General features: G+C 40.7%; 1 protein-coding gene across 5 annotated transcripts in view; it reads left to right on the plus strand.

The window, feature by feature from the left end:
- Positions 1-21,453, plus strand: part of LOC137422929 (guanine nucleotide exchange factor for Rab-3A) — a 45,771-nt gene that overhangs the window by 23,084 nt on the left and 1,234 nt on the right. For all 5 annotated transcript variants that reach the window (XM_078774918.1, XM_078774915.1, XM_078774916.1 and 2 more), the window contains exons 6-9: positions 9,162-9,431; positions 9,600-9,728; positions 14,622-14,734; positions 19,322-19,421. In XM_078774918.1, coding sequence (XP_078631044.1) covers positions 9,162-9,431; positions 9,600-9,728; positions 14,622-14,734; positions 19,322-19,421 — 612 coding nt within the window. The remainder of the gene's footprint in view (positions 1-9,161; positions 9,432-9,599; positions 9,729-14,621; positions 14,735-19,321; positions 19,422-21,453) is intronic.

The raw sequence follows: 21,453 nt of genomic DNA on the forward strand, positions 1-21,453 counted from the left end.
TGTGTTGAAATAAATCCTTTTCTTTAAATATTTCATCAAATTCTTTATTGGTATTAATAAGAGTTGTTATTTCTTCTTCACTAATACTTGTATCTCTGCTTTTCATACGTTTGCGTTGAGTCTCCTCATCGATATCAAAACCGAATGATAAAATCTTAACTCCATCACCACACAAATGTTTAATAATTTGTCTCATTCCTTCAGGATTAGTTTCTAAAATCCCAAGACCATTATATTTTACTTTATTTAACTCACTCTTACAATGTGAATATTTTGTAGAACCAAGAGAGACCTCCTCAAATATTTGACCTTCGTTCCTCAATCGCATATGTTCCTCCATTGAAATGTAGTAATAATCTTTCCCTTCTACTTCTCCTGGTCGCTTTGCTCTGGTTGTAGTACTCACAAAACGAATCATAGGGTGTTTTTAAAAAAAACTTACAATCTTTTCATTTTTACTATTCAAGAGTTTAGATTTATGAAAGTTCTTTCCTGAAGCAGATTTACCCACAAGATTAATAATAATAGTTATCATTTATATATGTAATTATGTTTAAAATAAAAATACATCCTTTAATATCTCATCTTGTTTCACAACAATATATTTATATTTTTCAATCGTGTGTTTCATAGAATTTTCAAATTCTTTTTTACTACATAACGTAGAGCAATTATCTCTCCAAAAATTATTTACATCTATTGAATTTAACTTAAATAAAATAAAAGTATTGGCATTGTTTCTTATTGAGTGTCGAGGGAGTTGAAAATATGATTGACTAAGATATATACAATTACTAGAAGAATGTCTCCCTCTTGTATAGTAGCTATCCATTACTGTTTGGTTTCTCTCATTAACACAATCATCAAAGATGACGAGGTTCTTTTTTGATTTATCTAAATCTTGAGGTGAAGGTATATCATCCGTATTATCACTGAGAATACAAGTTATGGGTTTTGGTTTCGATTTTGATTTCTGTGTATCACAAAATAATTGTATTATATCTTCAATATTATAATCATTTAGTTTGTTTTGAAGTTTAAATAAACCGATAATGTCTTCCTTTTTAAGACCTGCATTAAAACCCTGTGAGAGTAGTTGATACTCGGGTTGAAAACTAGACTTTGTAAAAATTATTAACTTATCATAATCTAAAAAATTAGGACCAAGGAGCATCTTTAAAAGTAAACAGGTTTTTCCACATCCGCTTGAACCAACTATTAAACATCTCAATGAATTTGGAATGTTTTTATGGTTATTAAATTTTATCTTATTTTCCCAAACGGGTAAAAAATCATTCATTTATATATTTGGAAAACAAGTCATCTAACTTTTTTTGAGCTATTTTAGAAACTCTATATTTTATCCTGAGTTCGGGTTTAATTTCAAAATAATTCATTATTTTATTTATATAGTATCTTGTATTAACATTTCCATTAAAATTATTTTGAATAATAAATATCATTAAACCCTTATACATCTATCTATAATTCCAGTAATCTCTGTTTGTACGTTTGTTTGTCTGTGACCGCTGTTTCTCGACAACCACGGGTCCGATATACTTTTAACTTGCCAGGTATATTGCTGGGGACCCGAGGATGTGCCTTTTCAAGGTTTCATATTAATCGGACAATTACTTACCGAGCTATGTCCAAAAAACGATTCAACCAATCAGAGAGCAGCGAACTATCGCGTGTGCCGAACGTGGCGGACACACTCTGCCTCGGATGGCACATTTGAGAGCGTATTCATTTATTTCACGTTTGCAAACTATGTTGGCGTTAAACTATGTTTTAAAACTAATAAAAACGAATTTGCGATTCATTCGCTTTCCTGCGCGTTTGTGCACGCGATGGCGATTTCTTTACCAAACTCCGGAAGCCGTTCGCTTTGGACCAAACCATTTCATGTAAATAGAGGGGGGGGGGGATATAATTTTAGATATAGATATAGTACGGGCAATGCCCTAGTTTCCTCAATACAAATAGTCTCTTCCCTTGAAAGAAATGGTGTATTATCATCACAATACTTAACATTCATCTCTCTTATTAATCTTGTAAAGTAATTCATTTTTGGTTCTAATTTAAAAGAGTTATATATATTTTTATATTTTTTATTATCATTAATTAAAATTAAATCACAGAAAATACATCGTTTATATGAACCCTCATTATTAAGCCCTATTCTATCACAAGCCGGACAATTCTCTAATTTATCATATGGAGAGTCTGGAAATTCTAAATATCCTTCAGAACTTATCATATTTATATGGTAAATTTTTACTTAAACTAAACGCAAGTTTATTCATTAATAAATACAATGTTTCAAAGCACAAAAGACAAATTTCAATCAATCTCTACTTCGGTGAAAGATATAGAAAAATATGTCAAAGATGTTAAATTGAACAAAGATAAATATGGAAATTTTTGGGTAAAACCAGTTATGGAAAATAACATGAGCCCCTCTATTTCATTTAAAGGAAGAGCTCTAACTATACCTGGAAAGACATCCATTAAAGTAAATGTAACAAAAGTTTCTCCTCTACTCCTGGCAATTTATTCAAAGCTTGAAAAAGTGATTGACCACGATACTTTGAAAAAGAATGATAAGACCATCAACAATACTCGTGGAGAAATTTGTATTTACTTTAATAATCCAAAGGGTGTAGATCTAAGTAAAATGAATGATGTTAATATTTCTGGTGAAATGTCATTTCGTTCTATGATAGTTAGAGATTATTTAAAGATAACTTTTGATATTAAAAATGTAGAGATTGAATCCGTTAATGAAAGAAAGTATATTGGTATAGATGGAAAGGTTTTTTCTGCTAATTAAATATGAGTCATTACAGCAGTGAAGATTTTACTATTTCATTGAACTCGGACGATAGTGATGATAGTATTTCATTGAACTCGGACGATGGTGATGATAGTATTTCATTGAACACAGATGATAGTTATGATACTAATAGTTTGTGCTCAAATGATAGTTATGAGAGTAGCTTTATTGATGACTGAGTATGATTCTGAGTATTCATGTGATAGTTATGACTTAGATGATTCTGAGTGAAAAAGTGTTTTAGTTTAAGCACAGCGATATATATAAAACGGAGCTGTAAAGCTCAAAAGTGTTTTATTTAAAGCACAGTGATATATATAAAACACCACGTTTTCTCACGCTATAAATATGGTTTATTGTGATACTTGCGAGAAGGAAGTAAAATATTATAAACAACATATTCTCACCGCAAAACATACATACAACATTCTTAACAAACTTTCCCCTCTTCCACCTAAAACAAAACATTGTAAGGTCTGTAAAACAACCATCCTCAAGAAGGGGTTTAAAGCCCATCTTAAAACTAACAAACACTTGTCAAAATTGTTTACTATTAAAAATACTGATGGTGCTTTCAAAAGACATATCAGGATTCGAATCTTTAACTTCAAACCTCCCGAACCAAAGTCTATAGTTGATGCTGTAGAAATAGTCAAACCTGCTGTTCAAACATTGATTGAAAAAACACTAAAAGAAATGAAACCACTTAAATTTTATATGGGGGTAAAATTAGAAATGACAAAGGATAAAGGAGTTATAGATACACCATACATGAGAACTGAGCCACACTTTATATCTTCATATCAAGATTTTAAAACATCAGGAGTCTATGATGAACTTATTAAACAAGAGCAAGATGTGGATAATTCAATCGTAGGAAGTGGATTCAATATAGGAAAAATTATTTACATAGACATTCATATTCTTAAATCAGATCCTCTAAAAGCTTCTTCTTACATTGATTTACCCAGTGTTATCAAAAATAGAAAAGCAGTTATCAATATCAAAAATAAAGACAATAAATGTTTTCTCTGGTTTATTCTAGCACACTTACATCCTCCACATTTTCATGATGAAAGAGTATCTCATTATAAAAAATATGAGAATACATTAAATACGAAAGATCTAAAGTTTCCGATGACTTTAAATGATATTCCTAAATTTGAAAAGTTGAATAATTTATCAGTTAATGTTTATGGTCTAACAGAAACAAACAGCATTCAGGTTTTAAAGCTTTCTGACAATTGTAAACAAACTCATATTAATCTTCTATATTTTAATTCAGACGAAAATTCACATTATACATACATCAAAGATATTACAAAATTAATAAAACCACAAGTATGTAAAAGAACAAATAAAATATATATTTGTATGCGTTGTCTTAACTTCTTCCATACACAAGAAAGATTAGATAAACATTCAAATTATTGTGGTGAACATAAATCAACGGTAATCAACATGCCTAAAAAAGACTCAAAGATCACATTCAAAGATGAAAAGAAAACAATAAAACATCCATTTGTTATATATGCTGATTTTGAAAGTATTTTAGAAAAAATTGATACTGCTTCTCCAGATCCAAAAGAATCATACACAAATAAATATCAAAAACATACTCCTTGTGGTTTTTGTTATTATATCAAATCATCCGTTGGTGATAAATATAACAAGTTAGAGATGTATAGAGGCTCAAATACCCCAGAGGAGTTTGTGAAACGACTAGAAAAAGACTGTTCGATTAACCAAGATAATGAGAGAAACCAATAAACCAATGTCCTTAACAAGTAAAGAAAAAAGGGAATTTATAAAAAACAATGTCTGTCATATTTGTGAGGAGAAAATTGGTAAAGGTCTAAAGGTTAGAGACCATTGTCATCTCACTGGTAAATATAGAGGTCCGGCTCATCAAAGTTGTAATATTAATTATCAACTCCCCTCTTTCATTCCTGTCTTTCTTCATAACAACGCTCATTATGATACACATCTATTTATCAAGGAACTCTCAAAGACTTCTGGAAGTATCTCAGCAATTCCAAACACGGATCAGAAATACATTTCATTCACAAAAACAATTCACACATCTCCTATTACTCATATCAGATTTCTTGATACATTTAAATTCATGGCAAGTCCATTGGCTAACTTGGTTCAAAATCTAAAAGAGTTTCCATGTCTTTCAGAGTATTTTTTAGATAAAGATTTTCTAACACAAAAGGGAATTTACCCCTATGACTATATGGACTCATTTGAGAGATTCAATGAAACACAACTTCCTTTTAAAGAAAATTTCTATAACAAATTAAATAATAGTCATATATCTGATAAAGATTATGTACACACACAAAATGTTTGGAAAAAATATAACATTAAGAATCTTGGTGAGTATCACGATTTGTATCTCAAAATTGATGTGCTTTTGTTGGCTGATGTGTTTGAGGCTTTCAGAACAATCTGTCATTCTGGATATGGATTGGATCCTGCTCACTATTACACTGCTCCTGGATTGGCTTGGAGCGCGATGTTAAAAATGACAAAACAAGCTTTGGATTTGATAACCGATGTTGATATGCTTTTGATTATTGAAAAGGCAAAGAGAGGAGGAATTTCACAAGTCTGTTCAAAGAGATATGCTAAAGCAAATAACAAGTACATTCCAAATTATGATCCATCGGTAGAGAGCTCCTACTTGATGTATTATGATGCGAACAACCTGTATGGCTGGGCAATGTCTCAGGCTCTTCCTTATGGAAAACTTAGATGGGTAAAGGAAAAAGATTACAAAAAGGTTTTACAAGATGTATGTATCTCTACACAAAAAGAATTGGATGATTCAAAGGTTGGTTATTATTTTGAGGTCGATTTGAAATATCCAGAGGAACTTCATAACCTACACAAAGATCTCCCATTTGCTTGTGAAAAGGAAAGTCCAAAGAAGGAGTGGTTAAGTGATTATCAACAATCATTTAATATAGGTGAATCAACAGAAAAATTACTTACTACATTATATAACAAGAAAAATTATGTTCAACACCAAAGAAATTTGCGACAATATTTATCAAAAGGTCTAAGAGTAGAGAAGATCCATAGGGTTCTAAAGTTCAATCAAAGTCATTGGTTGAAGGGGTACATTGATTTTAATACACAAAGAAGAACAGAGTCAAAAACAGATTTTGAGAAAGACTTTTATAAATTGATGAATAATGCGGTCTTTGGTAAGACCATGGAAAATGTGAGAAAAAGACAAAATATCAGACTATCAACATCTTGGAAACAAGCATCAAAATTAATTAATAGACCGAGTTTTACTAGAGCTGAGGTCTTTACTGAGAACTTTTGTGCGATCCATTTGATTAAAGAGAGTATTGAAATGAACAAACCTATTTATATTGGAACATCAATTCTTGATTTATCAAAGTCATTAATGTATGATTACTTTTATAATAACTTGAGGAAGAAATATCAAAATGATGTTAATCTACTTTATATGGATACAGATAGTTTTATTTTGCAAATTAATACTGATGATGTTAATTCAGACATGAAAAAGGACATTAATATCTATGACACTAGTAATTACAGTCCAGAGAGTGAGTTGTTCTCTTCTAAAAATAAAAAGGTGATTGGAAAGTTTAAGGATGAATTAGGAGGAAATGTCATGAGTGAATTTGTGGGATTGAGGTCTAAGGCTTATGCTTATAAATACATTGTGAATAACGTTGAAAAAACTGATAAGAAGTTAAAAGGCATAAAGAAAAATGTCATTATAGAAACAATAAACTTTAAGGATTATTATAACTGTTTAACAACAAAGAAAGAAGAGTTTAGAAAGATTAATGGAATAAGAAGTTATAAACATAAATTATATTCAGAAGAGGTGAATAAGAAAGCATTGGGGGCTTTTGATGATAAGAGGTTTATTTTAGAAAATGGAATTGATAGTCTCCCTTATGGTTATATAAGTATATAAGTGATAAGTTAAAAAGGGGGGTTAGGGATTTTAACGGGCTACCGCCGCCTTTTTACTATTATATAAATGATAGAACCAAGTACCAACCAGACTAAAGAGTGGAGGTGTAATCAACCTTGGTATATAAATGGTAAACATAACGAATGTGAAAAATATCAAATAGGTATAATTGAAAAGACAACTGGTAAAAAAATTTACAAAACAAATAAGAGAATTAATTTAAATACCGGTGAATTGGGTAAAAAAGATGGAAATATTTTTGAGTGGACGGAAAACTTTGATGGTTGTCAGGAAAATATATACTTTAATTTAAAAATGGTATGTGGCACTGGAGGCGCTCAAACAAGAACATTGAGGGAGGTTTACCATTTTATCTTAGCTCAGTTAAAATATCTTAATAAAGAACCAAACTCAAACATATTTTTTGTTAATATATTAGATGGTGAAGAGAGTGGCAAGAGAATTAAATTATTTCCCACGCATAAACAAATATTTGTAGGGTCGTTGTTTGAGTGGGCCAAAGATGATTCACCAGATGATATTAAGAGTAAAAGGTTAAAAGGTCCATAAGGTCAGAAGGATCACAGGTTCACACAGAAGGACCATTGTTTAAGTGGTCTAATGAATAAGGATAACATGTCAAAAGGTTAGAAGGTTCGTAAAGAACAGGGTGAGAGAAATAGAGGTGTTTAGGGGCAATGAGGGAGGGGAAAAATTAACATGTAAGTCAATGGGAAAATGAGAGTGTCCCAGAAGCAACATATATACACTACTCTTCCTTCATCACTCTATTTCCTTGCAGTCTCGGTAATGCATTCCCATTGAGCCTGGAGTTTTGAACAAGCCTTTCCGATTCGGCCGTTTCCGCCGCACAGGGACGCGGGCCGTTTCCGCCGCACAGGGACGCGGGCCGTTTCCGCCGCACAGGGACGCGGGCCGTTTCCGCCGCACTGGGACGCGGGCCGTTTCGGCCGCACTGGGACGCGCGCCGTTTCCGCCGCACAGGGACGCGGGCCGTCTCCGCCGCACTGGGACGCGGGCCGTTTCGGCCGCACTGGGACGCGGGCTGTTTCCACCGCACTGGGACGCGCGCCGTTTCCGCGGCCCTGGGTCGTGCGCCATTTCCGCGGCCCCGGGTCACGCGCTGTTTCCGCCGCACGCCGTTTCTGCTGCACCGGGTCGCGCGCCGTTTCCGCCGCACCGGGTCACGTGCCGTTTCCACCTCACCGGGTCGCGCGCCGTTTCCGCCGCACCGGGTCGCGCGCCGTTTCCGCCGCACCAGGTCACGCGCCGTTTCCGCCGCACCGGGTCGCGTGCCGTTCCCGCCGCCCGGGGTCGCGTGCCGTTTCCACCGCCCTGGGTCGCGTGCTGTTTCCGCCGCCCTGGGTCGCATGCCGTTTCCGCCGCCCTGGGTCGCGTGCCGTTTCCGCCGCCCTGGGTCGCGCACCATTTCCGCCGCACCGGGGTCGCGTGCCGTTTCCGCCGCACCGGGTCACGTGCCATTTCCGCCACACTGGGTCACTTGGAGTAAATGAATGCAGTGCATAAATAAAATATAAACTGAAACAACACATGGACATTATGTTTCGCTTGAAATACTCATGTATATAACTTTCAAATAGTTTGTTTCTTCAAGTAACAATTTTGGTCATTCTGGGACCCTTCTGAGTGTGGGCTTGGTGCCACTGTGAACCTGGCTCTGTGTAACGGGTATTTACAGGTGTGGTGTAGTGCAAACTCCCTCATTTTTCTGTACACAATAAACAGGTAGTGCTTTATCAAGAGGATTATATAAATTTCACTTTTATTTTATTGTTCTCAACTCCCGGCTTGGCGACTCCAACGTCATAGGTCACATGGTGTGGCAGCCATATTGGATTAAAGGAAAAATAATTGGACATCATTTTATCTGAAACCACTCAACAAAACAAATTGAAACTTTGCAAATGTCATCAAATCCCCATGGGGTAAATAGGGTGATAACTATGACGCCATCAGTAAAGTAGTATTCTAGCCATAATTGGTTGATTGAAATAGTCATCAGAAAAACCTGAAACTTTATACATCTGATATATGACCCAATGTGAGTGAAGAATTAAATTTAGGACGTTCATAACTTATGCCAAGAAACTATGCAACATAACAGGGTGCATAATAAGTTTATATGATGCGAGTATATAGACTATAATATCAGTGGGCCATAATAGCGTGTTCAGTTAACTGTGGTATTTCTGTTCAGAATAAATGCACGAGATGAGACTGCGATCTACAAGTGCCGTTGGGGTGTCTAATTTGTTCTTGCTGGTACCTGAAGCCAAAATGTAACACACTTGTACCTGCTCCTCCATTCTGCAGATTGATGTCTTGCAGGCAGAAGTGATTGCTCTCAAAGCACTTGTTTTGACATCCACACCAAGCTCCCCAAACAGAGTTCTACATCCACAGCTGCAGGCCCAGGCCAAGGGTGCGATGTTTCGGCGTGGACACACCCGGAACAAGAGCACGAGCAGCGCCATGCCGGTGCCTGCGGTCCCGTCTCCCGAGCCTGCAAAGACTACCGACGCTTCAACACGTTCCAACAAGGAGTTGGGAGCATTTCCTGCTGCAGCTCAACAAACCAATGACGTGAGTTTACCGACTTACCTGTGCTGTGCTTTGGCTGGTCACGGCAGTATAGCAGCACTTCCATTGATGAATGATCTCCAAGTGGTGTGCTTTTCACAGATAGTTTATTCCGTTGTATTTTTTATTAAACTATTAAATAAAGATGACTTGTTCACATTTGTAACGCAGGTGGATATATTGCTATTCATCGAGTTCAAGGTATGGAAGGACTCCCCAACCTTTGACAAGAACTGCTTCTTCCTCAAGCGCATTTATTGTGAAGATGTTGAACCCTGTTTATCCTTCCCTAAGAGTGAGGTACATTTTTGCTTTCTAATGGCCATGGCCTGTATGTAAAGGTGTGTGAATGTTATTTATTTATTTATTTTTCTTTCCAAACCCAGAATCGAGAGTTGCTTTGTGTCCTTTAGTTGGTTCACGAGTTATCAAACAGAGTGACCACTATATTAGTCATGGGTGTCTTGTCTGTCTGTCCGCAGCATAACTACCCGACGATATCATCCGATCTTGATGAAACTTGGGTGGGAGGTTGATATCATGATCTCGTTGTGTCCTGCCTAGAGTGGGCGTATTGCGCCCATTGTGGGCGGGGCGACGCCCGAAAAAGATGTCTTTTTAGGGGGTAATCAAGTTCAAGCTACATCTTCTCCGAGGGGTTTGGTGGAATCTGACAGGGGTTTCGGTATTTGGTTAGGCCAATGTCATGTGTCTAGCCCCACAGAGCTCGATTTTTCATTTTCGCCCCAAGGTCAAGGTCACAAGGTCACGAAATTTAGAAAAGTCGATTTTTGATGCAGAGATTCGCTTTGATGCAGCGATTTTAAAACATTACATTGTTTGCTTCCTGATAGGGTGAAATGTCGTACATGATCTTATATTATCACATACATCATGAAATACAAGTTTTCCAACAAATTTCAGAATCTTCGACCTTTGAAGGTCACAAAGGTCAAATTTTCAAAGGTTGTCGGAATCGATCCGAATTTTCGGTATTGTGTAGCTAACTAACCTCATAACTAATTAGACATTATTTTCTATCTCATTTCAAGGTCAGTAACCTTCGTTTTGACATTTCCAGGCCAGCACCACACACAATTACGTACAGCTGGCTCTTAAAGGCCTGCGCATTGGGGCCCTTTGTAAATAGGCATGTACACCGCATGTCAGGGGCCGACACCTGCCACGTGGGCCCCTGACCCCCCCAGTCCAGGCCTGTTTCGGTTATAGTCCGTCCTTTGTCATTGTGGTGAGATGGATCGAAGCATAAAGGAGAGCAGGGTTCTGTGAACAAATTCCCAGGCTGAGTTAATATCAGGGGCGGTAGATGTAGGAGACCAGTCCTGAAGTGTGACGGCTGCCTTCATTCCCTGCCAATTTGCCAGATTTGCTGTCACTGACGCATCTCTGAGAATAGTTGGAGAGATGTTTATTACTCTCAAGTACGTGATCAGACAAACCAATTTGAGCAGAGGAAGAACAGGAGCCATTGGCAGGAAAGAAGTTGGTCGTTACCAAGTCCAGAAGGGAGAATTTGCCATCGAGAAAAATCCAGGTCGGAAGGTTTGCAGACTGAGTCAGTCCCATGGAGTCACAGAAGTCATTTGCTGAAGTGTCATGGCTTGGCATGGTGACAATTGAAATGACCACATATGAGGAAGAGAGGTTTGGGATGGGTGGTTAAGGTTGGTCCATGGTATCTGTGAGAGAGATGTAAATGGAGTAGTCGTTGTTTGGAGGACGATACAACAAACAAACAAACAAACAAACGAGAGATGGGAGCAGAGGGGAAGTCACAGCCAGAGGTACTCCTGGGGGTTAGGAGGTGTAAGAGCAGTGCACGTAGAGTGAGAAATACAGTTCTTGATGTACAGTGTGACTCCACCATTGGGACGGGGTTCAGGTTTGTCGAATGGAGGAGACAAGATTTAGGGAGAGAGGAGACAACACATGAGTGAATCAGGGACATCCTGTAGGAGGAAGGATTGTTCCAGATAATGTCCAGTTTAGCAGTGGCAGTGCCGTTTAGCAGTTTCTGAGTGCTTCCTTGGCACACCTGAGCTCCTCACCACATACAAGGCTTTCATCCGCAGCTCAATGGAGTACTGCTCTCCCCTCTGGGCCGGTGCTCCTGCCTCACACCTAGCTCGTCTTCACGCTGTTGAAACCAAAGCGTTCAGAATCATTGGAGTCTCCCGCGATGAAGCTATCTCCGAGGGCCTTTCACTTACTCACCGCAGGCAGGTTGGTAGTCTTTCCGTCTTCTACCGACTCCTCTCCGGCCTTGCTCCCCCAGCTCTCTCTGGGCTCTGTCCCCCAAATATTCCTACAGGTCGCACAAGATCTGCCTGCAACCCTCTAATGGTTAAACTGCCAAAATTAAGACTCTGCTCACCTTCACTCCTTCATTCCCCTTTTCTCCCACCTCTGTAACAAACTGCCTCTCTCTTCAATCCCACTCCTCCCTCCAGGTCTTTAAAACGGTTGTTCACCACCATCTCTTATCTTCCCCCATCTAAAACCTTGATCTTTTCTACCCCCGCTAATTTCACCCCAAATCCACTTTTTTGAAATACCAACTTCTTTCCTGGAAGTCCTTGGTGTCCTTGTGTTTTATACTTCTCCCACCCCCTCCCCCTGCCCATGCCTCCTCCCCCCAAGCCCTCTCCCCCCAAGCCCTCTCCCTCCCACACATCTCCCGATGTCCCTGCTGTCAAATGTTGTGTTTGTGTGCTTCCCCTTCTCTCCCCATCTTGTCTACCGCTCCCTCTTTTTATATATTTTGTTTGTCTGTTTGATTTTTATTTTTTTTGTGATAAATGTTAGCTCTTTCACGAGCCTAGATTCTGCATACAAAAAAAAAAAAAATTGAGAAACGTCTCACATTGGAGTGGAGGCCTCAGATGTTGGTGGTCCATATAGTAATGGGAACATGGGAGGAGCAGCTGTTGGCAGGATGCAGGGATGTGAGGGCAACAGTGTATGGGAGGTGTTTGAAAAACACAAAGGGTGGGGAGTGGGGGAAGCAGAAAGGGGGTGGGTCATCTGGGACATGGAGTGATGGGGCAGAGGTTTGAGGGACACAGAGACCCCGGCATGAAGGAAATAGTGTGGGGAAGATACACTACATGACCAAAAGTATGTGGACACCCAAACATCTCATTACAAAATCATGGGCATTAATACTGAGTTGGTCCCCCGTTTGTTGCTAGAACAACCTCCACTCTTCGGGGAAGGCTTTCCACTCGATGTTGGAACATTGCTGTGGGGATGTGCTTCCATTCAGCCACAAGAGCATTCCTGAGGTCAGGCACTGATGTTGGGTGATTAGGCCTGGCTCGCAGCCGGCATTCCAATTCATCCCAAAAGTGTTCGATGGGGTTGACGTCAGGGCTCTGTGCAGGCCAGTCAGGTTCTTCCACACTGATCTCGACAAACCATTTCTGTATGGACATCGCTTTGTGCATGGGGGCATTGTCATGCTGAAACAGGAAAGGGCCTTCCCCAAACTGTTGCCACAAGGTTGGAAGCACACAATTGTCTAGAATGTCATTGTATGCTGTAGCATTAAAATTTCCCTTCACTGGAACTAAGGGGACTAGCCCGAAACATGAAAAACAGCCACAGACCATTATTCCTCCTCCACCAAACTTTACAGTTGGTACTATGCATTAGGGCACGTAGCGTTCTCCTGGCATCCGCCAAACCCAGATTCGTCCATCGGACTGCCGGATACTGAAGCGTGATTCATCACTCCAGAGAATGCGTTTCCACTGTTCCAGAGTCCAATGGTGGCGAGCTTTACACCACTCCAGCCGACGCCTGGCATTGCGCATGGCGATTTAGGCTTGTGTGCGGCTGCTCGGCCATGGAAACCCATTTCACGAAGCTCTCGACGAAGTTGTTGTGCTGACGTTACTTCCAGAGGCAGTTTGGAACTCGGTAGTGAGTGTTGCAACTGAGGACAGACGATTTTCACTCGCTACTCACTTCAGCACTTGGCGGTCCCATTCTGTGAGTTTGTGTGGCCTACCACTTCGTGGCTGAGCCGTTGTTGCTCCGAGACGTTTCCACTTCACAATAACAGCTCTTACAGTTGACCGGGGCAGCTCTAGCAGGGCAGAAATTTGACGAACAGACTTGTTGGAAAGGTGGCATCCTATGACGGTGCCACGTTGAAAGTCACCGAGCTCTTCAGTACGGCCCATTCTACTGCCAATGTTTGTCTATGGAGATTGCATGGATGTGTGCTTGATTATATATTCCTGTCAGCAATGGATGTGGCCGAAACCACCAAATTCACTAATGAGAAGGGGTGTCCGCATACTTTTGGTCATGTAATGTACTTAGGTGAAGGGATTTACCACTCTAATCCCACACTCATTCGAGAATGGGTTTGATTTGTGAATTCTAAGTGCAGATTGACGAACATTGGCATGCCGGCATGGTCGGGAGGATTATTAAGGGCACGAAGAAAGATAGCTCTGCATGAATGTAATGGGAGATGGGGTAGTGGTTTGCGAGTGATGCAGGAAAGAAATGGAGATGAAGGGAAGAAGAAGAAACAGCAATTTGGGAGAAGGACTTTTGGAAATGAGAGTGCAGGAAGATTAAACATTTTCAAACGTCATTTGAATTGTTGGAGTAGAAAGGAAAGGGGAGATGAGGAAAGAATTATCTTTGGGAATGAATGATTTAAGTACCGAGCTCACAATTTGGGAACTGCATCAGCGGCTCCGAGAAGTTGTATTTGATTTTGAGGATTAAGTGTGGAAAAGGATAGGAATCCACTGAAGAGAAAGCCATGATGAAGGCCTGAACCACAATCGTTTTCTTGTCCATTTGAACAGCTTTTTGTGATTCCAAATCATCCCATTATTGTAGATTGGAGTTGTAAGAAATTGGCAAATGGACCCAGATCCTTTGTATAATAAGCCACAAATGTCAGTACGATATTGTACATAATTTCTACAACACAGAAATACAGGGCAAATCGACCGATTCTGTGTAGTTTGCCATTGCTCTGATCACTTATGCCAATTTTTAGATGTGCCCTAAACGATTCTCTCGAGTGGCTTTTTATCCCATTATTTACAATATTTATTCATTTGGATTTGATTATTTCCTGAAAGCCGAGTGATCCTGAAATGACCATTATGCTGAAAGCCTAATATCCTGCCTCTTGTGTTCCAGTTGGCCCGTGCTGTTCTAAAGGCAGTGGAAGACAATACGCTGAGTATCGAGCCTGTCGGTACGCAGTCTCTTCCTGTCGTTAAAGCCTCGGCCATTGAATGTGGAGGCCCCAAGTGAGTCGTAGCCTTGTGGAATTTGTGTGTGTTTGCTCGATTGCATTACGCCACAAACTGAGTCGTGGAGTGTGCCTTCGCCCACTCGTTTTTTAAGCCCCAAGTGAGTCGTGGAGTAGAATGTGCTTCTTCTACCTCACAGGGCACCAAGCGAGGTGTTGAATCAATTGTGGGTTTTCTGGCTCGTTTGTTTGGCCCAAGTGAGTGGAGTTGTGTGTTTGCTGGCTTGTTTGTTCACCCAAAGTGGTGAAGTTGTGCGTTTGCTAGTTCATTTGTTCGCCCCAAGTGAGTGGAGGAGTTGTGCGTTTGCTAGCTCCTTTGTTTGGCCCAAGTGAGTGGTGTTGTGTGTTTGCTAGTTCATTTGTTTGCCCCAAGTGAGTGGTGGAGTTGTGCATTTGCTAGCTCCTTTGTTTGGCCCAAGTGAGTGGTGTTGTGTGTTTGCTAGTTCATTTGTTCACCCAAAGTGAGTGGTGGAGTTGTGCGTTTGCTAGCTCGTTTGTTCACCCAAAGTAAGTGGTGGAGTTGAGCGTTTGCCAGCTCGTTTGTTTGGCCCAAGTGAGTGGTGGAGTTGTGTGTTTGCTCGCTTGTTTGTTCGCCCCAAGTGAGTGGTGGAGTTGTGCGTTTGCTAGCTCGTTTGTTCACCCAAAGTAAGTGGTGGAGTTGAGCGTTTGCCAGCTCGTTTGTTTGGCCCAAGTGAGTGGTGGAGTTGTGTGTTTGCTCGCTTGTTTGTTCGCCCCAAGTGAGTGGTGGAGTTGTGCGTTTGCTAGCTCGTTTGTTCACCCAAAGTAAGTGGTGGAGTTGAGCGTTTGCCAGCTCGTTTGTTTGGCCCAAGTGAGTGGTGGAGTTGTGTGTTTGCTCGCTTGTTTGTTCGCCCCAAGTGAGTGGTGGAGTTGTGCGTTTGCCAGCTCGTTTGTTCACCCAAAGTAAGTGGTGGAGTTGAGCGTTTGCCAGCTCGTTTGTTTGGCCCAAGTGAGTGGTGGAGTTGTGTGTTTGCTCGCTTGTTTGTTCACCCCAAGTGAGTGGTGGAGTTGTGCGTTTGCTAGCTCGTTTGTTCACCCAAAGTAAGTGGTGGAGTTGAGCGTTTGTCAGCTCGTTTGTTTGGCCCAAGTGAGTGGTGGAGTTGTGTGTTTGCTCGCTTGTTTGTTCGCCCCAAGTGAGTGGTGGAGTTGTGCGTTTGCCAGCTCGTTTATACAATGGCAAAGGAAGCCCAATGTACAAATCATCGATTATACCTCGTATGATGGTCATAATTTTATTATCATCACATTTTATTCTGATATTTAATTTAACAATACTGTACTCTGGAAAATATAATTTGATGTGAATGCATCGATGGATACGCGTCCGCCTGCGTTATATGTCAACCCACTGTTACGCTTTATCTCAATTTAAGGTCAAATGAATTACTAAAGGTAATATGAGAGATTGCGAGAGAGAAAAGTGAAGATAAGTAAAACAAAAACAATACCCAAATGCTCCGAACTCGAGCTATGGTATGTTGAATGATTTTCAAAGGGCATGTGAACTTTGGCCTGTTGAACCCAAAATGTAATCAGTTCATCTTTGTATTGCAGTCCATACTTGTGCCAAGCTTGGTTAAGATCTCTTCGGAGGTTCACAAGCTATTGTAACAAAAAAGACTGATGGACGCACATCCGCACAATCCGAAATCACAATGCTCTGGCTAACATGCTTCTATGCCGTCCCTTGGGTGTAATGACTATCAATTATTGTTACCCTCGCCTGAGGAGAGGGTATTGCATTTGAGTCGGTTTGCTTGTTCGTCTGTGTTTTTTGTCCGTACAGAATAAATGATTTTATCTGCAACCGTTGTTCCGATCGACAGGTAATTTTTTACCATTGATGCACCCTCATCTGTATAATTTTTTTATAATTATGACGTCATATGTCACGTGGTATGGACGCCATCTTGGAAAAAACGGAAAAACTTTGCACCTCTATCTCCGAAAACGCTGCATAGAAATAAAATTGAGACATGGCTCATTGTAAAGAACTCTCCATGGGGAATAAAATATGTTAATGATGGTCATAGGTGCCTCCATTATGACGTCATAATTCGACAAGTACAAAACTTCATCCGATCAAGATGAAATTTCTTGAGCGTTTGCTGGTTCATTTGTTCGCCCCAAGTGAGTGGTGGAGTTGTGTTTGTCATCAAGGGATAAATTGGTGGAGAAAAAAAAAATTCACGTCATCGGTCACATGGTTCGGCCGCAATATCTTACGATAATTCACCAAATGTCCGTCCGTCTGTTCGAAGGTACCGTAAAAACTGCTGAACCGATCGCAAAGATATTTTGGGTGGGTAATCCTGGGACCCCTGGGAGTAAAATAGGCTATTTAGTTTTCCCAATTTCAGCTTTGGTCTCCAACATTCTCAGGTTTGGACTTCCGCCTAACATTCGCGTTCGCATAATGTCCATTGGTCTCATTGTGACGACGCACAAACGGCTGCACCCGGGAAAGCAACATGTCTCCATCAATCGCTAACAGATCGCTGTCTCCATCGATCTTGCCAAGGCCGTAACAGCTATCGGCTCAAATTCTTTTCTTTTTTTTGTATACTGAATCGAGGCTCGTGAAAGAGCTGACAACCGCGAGGGAAAGACAGCACAGGGGGACCGCGAGGGAAAGACAGTACGGGGGGACCACGAGGGAAAGACAGCACGGGGGGACCACGAGGGAAAGACAGCACACGGGGACCGCGAGGGAAAGACAGCACACGGGGACCAAGAGGGAAAGACAGACCACGAGGGAAAGACAGCACACGGGGGCCACGAGGGAAAGACAGCACACGGGGACCGCGAGGGAAAGACAGCACACGGGGACCGCGAGGGAAAGACAGCACACGGGGACCGCGAGGGAAAGACAGCACACGGGGACCGCGAGGGAAAGACAGCACACGGGGACCGCGAGGGAAAGACAGCACACGGGGACCGCGAGGGAAAGACAGACCACGAGGGAAAGACAGCACACGAGGGAAAGACAGCACACGGGGGCCACGAGGGAAAGACAGCACACGGGGACCGCGAGGGAAAGACAGCACACGGGGACCGCGAGGGAAAGACAGCACACGGGGACCGCGAGGGAAAGACAGCACACGGGGACCGCGAGGGAAAGACAGCACACGGGGACCGCGAGGGAAAGACAGCACACGGGGACCGCGAGGGAAAGACAGCACACGGGGACCGCGAGGGAAAGACAGCACACGGGGGCCGCGAGGGAAAGACAGCACACGGGGACCACGAGGGAAAGACAGCACACGGGGACCGCGAGGGAAAGACCCGTTCACCATGGCTTGCGGACTTCCTCTCCTGTCACAGTCAACGTGTGGCCCTGAATGGAATTCTCTCATCTCCCCTTCCTGTTCAGGCTGGAGTTCCTCAAGGTAGTGTTCTGGGCCCTGTGCTTTTTCTGGTCTTCATCAATGATCTCTCGGACTCTCTGGAAAATCCTCTCTATCTCTTTGCTGATGACTCCACTCTCTGCCGCTCCATTCCTCATCCCTCAGATCGGCAGTCTGCAGCCTCCTCACTCTCTTGCAGACCTGGACAAAATCACAGACTGGTCAAACAAGTGCAACATGTCTTTCAATCCTGACTAATCTCACACTCTTAGTCTCTCCGAAAAGACCGGCTGGGCAACCCTCCCATCTACTTTCTCAACAATCCTCCCCAAGAAGTTCTGTCGCTCAAGCTTTTGGGTCTACAGGGTTTCCCGGCAGGAGGTTTGAGAGCTTTTACCGTTGCGGTTTAATAAAGAATAGATTCGTAATCCAAACGTCTCTGACATCATTTCTTCCACACTAAAATACACCTAATTAATGTTAGAAGGATGTGAGCAGTGGTATCCCTAATATTGTATCCCTAATATAATATAATATCCCTAATTTAAATGTTGATTTGGTACAGTTACACGTATCGGGAATTTGGTACACGTATCGGGAGCACATACGACATAGCGATTGTGAACACGATTATCGATCACGATTCACGATCACGATCATAATGTATCGATCACTATTTGAAACACGATGGAATAATATTTACCGATATGAAGTGATGTGGCTTTTATTGAAATTCTCAAGATGCTGTTTAGATTTTGATGATTTGCGTGTGATATGATTCGACGGATGTTTATATGAATAGTTTAAAATAAAAAAACCCTTCAATTTCTGATATTTTGCCATCGCCATAATATGCAGATTCGCCACGGTCCCACGATCGATGTTTCTATACGTGAACGTACCCGTTTGTTTGCGAACGGGTACGTTTTTCATGGAAGTCCTTCACGAACTTGCTGTCCATGTCTGACGTGCGACTGAGGGTGTTACGGGAATGTGGAATTTATTGGTTTCATGCTTTAGCATTCACCGTATCTGCATTGCCTGTTTGCTTCTGGCCTCCTTCTGGCCTCTCTCTGGAATTTGTTTTAACACAAAAGCCTTAAAAACCACTGAAAACTTGTCCTGGCGAGGGTCTGCAATCTCTGATTGCTCTTTATAGTTTAAAATGCTTCCAATCTTTTGTTCAATGTTAATCTTTATACCATTGGTTGTTCTAACAGGAAGTGTGCACTGACTGGGCAGTCTCGCGCGTGTAAGCATCGTATCAAGCTCGGAGAGTCGAGTAGTTCTTACTACATCTCGCCGTCATGCCGTGGCCGGGTACGTGTCAAGAGAGTGCGCCGAAGTTGGTCACGTTTGTATTATTATTATTATTTTTCCTTCACATCCACACTCATATTGTCATCTTCCATATAAAACAGTCAGTTTGTGTTTTTGTACAGATGTCTGTCCCCCTTCCTAAAGGTAGGTTTTAAAGGCCAATCTTTTAACTCGTATGTGTGTTCACTACGGTCTAATTTTGAGGGTAAAACAAATTCGAAGAACGTTTTCCATAAGAGTAATTATGTCTCTTCCATTGGAAGACTGTGGCTTGCAAACCAAGCCTCAAGGGCGGTGTACAGAAGTGTTTTTTTTCAAACGACAACAATAAATACAAGACGTAGGGAGGTGAAATTCACTGCACGTGATGTGCAACGCACGCAGAGAAACTGAGTGTTCATTTACATCCGTATGTCTAATAAATAAATAAATAAAATACAAGTATACCTGACACTTGGCCGAGGCTTCAGACTTTGGCACGCTCACAAGGCTGCACCGTCGAATAAACTGTTCCATCCTGTCATTTTTGACGGGCTTTTTATACAAATTATTATATAATTATAGTGGCACGGCTAATATTATTTAATTATTCTCCACATTCACACAGCTTTTTATTATTATTTAATTATCCTCCACATCCCCATAGCTAGTATTGGTCTTCATTCTGCACATCCACATGGCTGTTATTATTATTAGCTCACCTGGAACAAAAATTGTTCAAAGGAGGTATTAGCATCACATGGTATCCATCAGTCAGGCAGTGAGGCAGTCAGACTGTATGTAAACACTCGGAACTTCTCAGAAACTACACACACAATTTCAATGAAGGCCACAACCTTAATCACCTGTGATGTACCAAGTGTATTCACGGCATTTAAAAAAAAAAAAAAAAAAAAAAAAATCAGGGGTTTGCCCCCTAAAATAGGCAATTACTTCATTTTCCGTTACATATTTTGTGGGGCATCCATGCCTACCAGTAGTTCCCTGGTTCTACTAGGTGAGCCCAGGAACATTGCCACTTTTTTATTACCAGCAGAAAAGCCCATCAAAATGGTGGGTGACCCTTCTGTATTTTCACACTATTTGGCCTTTAAACTCGGGCTTTATTATTAAATCCGAAATTATTATTTTTATTATTAAAAGTTAATTAAAATTATTAAAATGTTATGAAATTATTATATTAATAAATATTAAATTATTAATATTAAATAATATAATGTTGTATACATTAAATTATTAAATTTATTCTTTATTATAAAAATTATTAAAAGTTAATTATTAAAATTAAAATTCTTAAAAAATTATTAAAATTATTATTATTGAAAGCTTTATTATTAAATCCAAAATTCCTTTTTTTTTTTTTACCTTGATTTATTACAAAAATTGCTCATCCCTTTATTCGGGCGGTGTATAGACGATAGACTGCTGCAACCCAGATTACTTACATGAAGCAAAAACATGCCAAATGCTTATGACGGACAAATGCTTATGACACCTTCTTCAACCTTCTGTGTTTTCACACAAATCAGCCTTGAAAATTTGGGCTAAAACTGAAATTACATACAAAAAGCTTTATTTATTAAACAAATTGCTCATCCCTTTATTTGGGCAGTGTATAGGCCACACGCCACCACTACGATCGCTCACAAAAATAACGAGAATGGCACTGGGTAGAGCACATACCTCCGCCAGGCTGAGCAGCATGCTTTTTTTGTATCTCACCGATAGGTCGGTTATATCGACCATTGGGAGATGGGGCCAACAACAATGTATAGCATGAGATTTCAAAAAGTTGTGGACCAATTACGACAAAACTAGGCAGACGAGTTGGTTTGGTGACGAGAACAAGGCGATTAGATTTTGGTTCAGGTGCGAATCCAGATTCGGCCTATCAGTCGGATAGAAAACTTAAACTGTTGAGCCTGGCGGAGGTTTGTGCTCTACCGAGTGACGTGGTCATCATTATTTAATTATCCTGCACATCCACATTGCTCCATGATTATTAACTTATTGGCTCATTCTAAATGCCCAT

The sequence above is a fragment of the Myxine glutinosa genome, chromosome 3 (assembly GCF_964187855.1).
Source record: "Myxine glutinosa chromosome 3, kmMyxGlut1.1, whole genome shotgun sequence".
In the NCBI taxonomy this organism is placed as follows: domain Eukaryota; kingdom Metazoa; phylum Chordata; class Myxini; order Myxiniformes; family Myxinidae; genus Myxine; species Myxine glutinosa.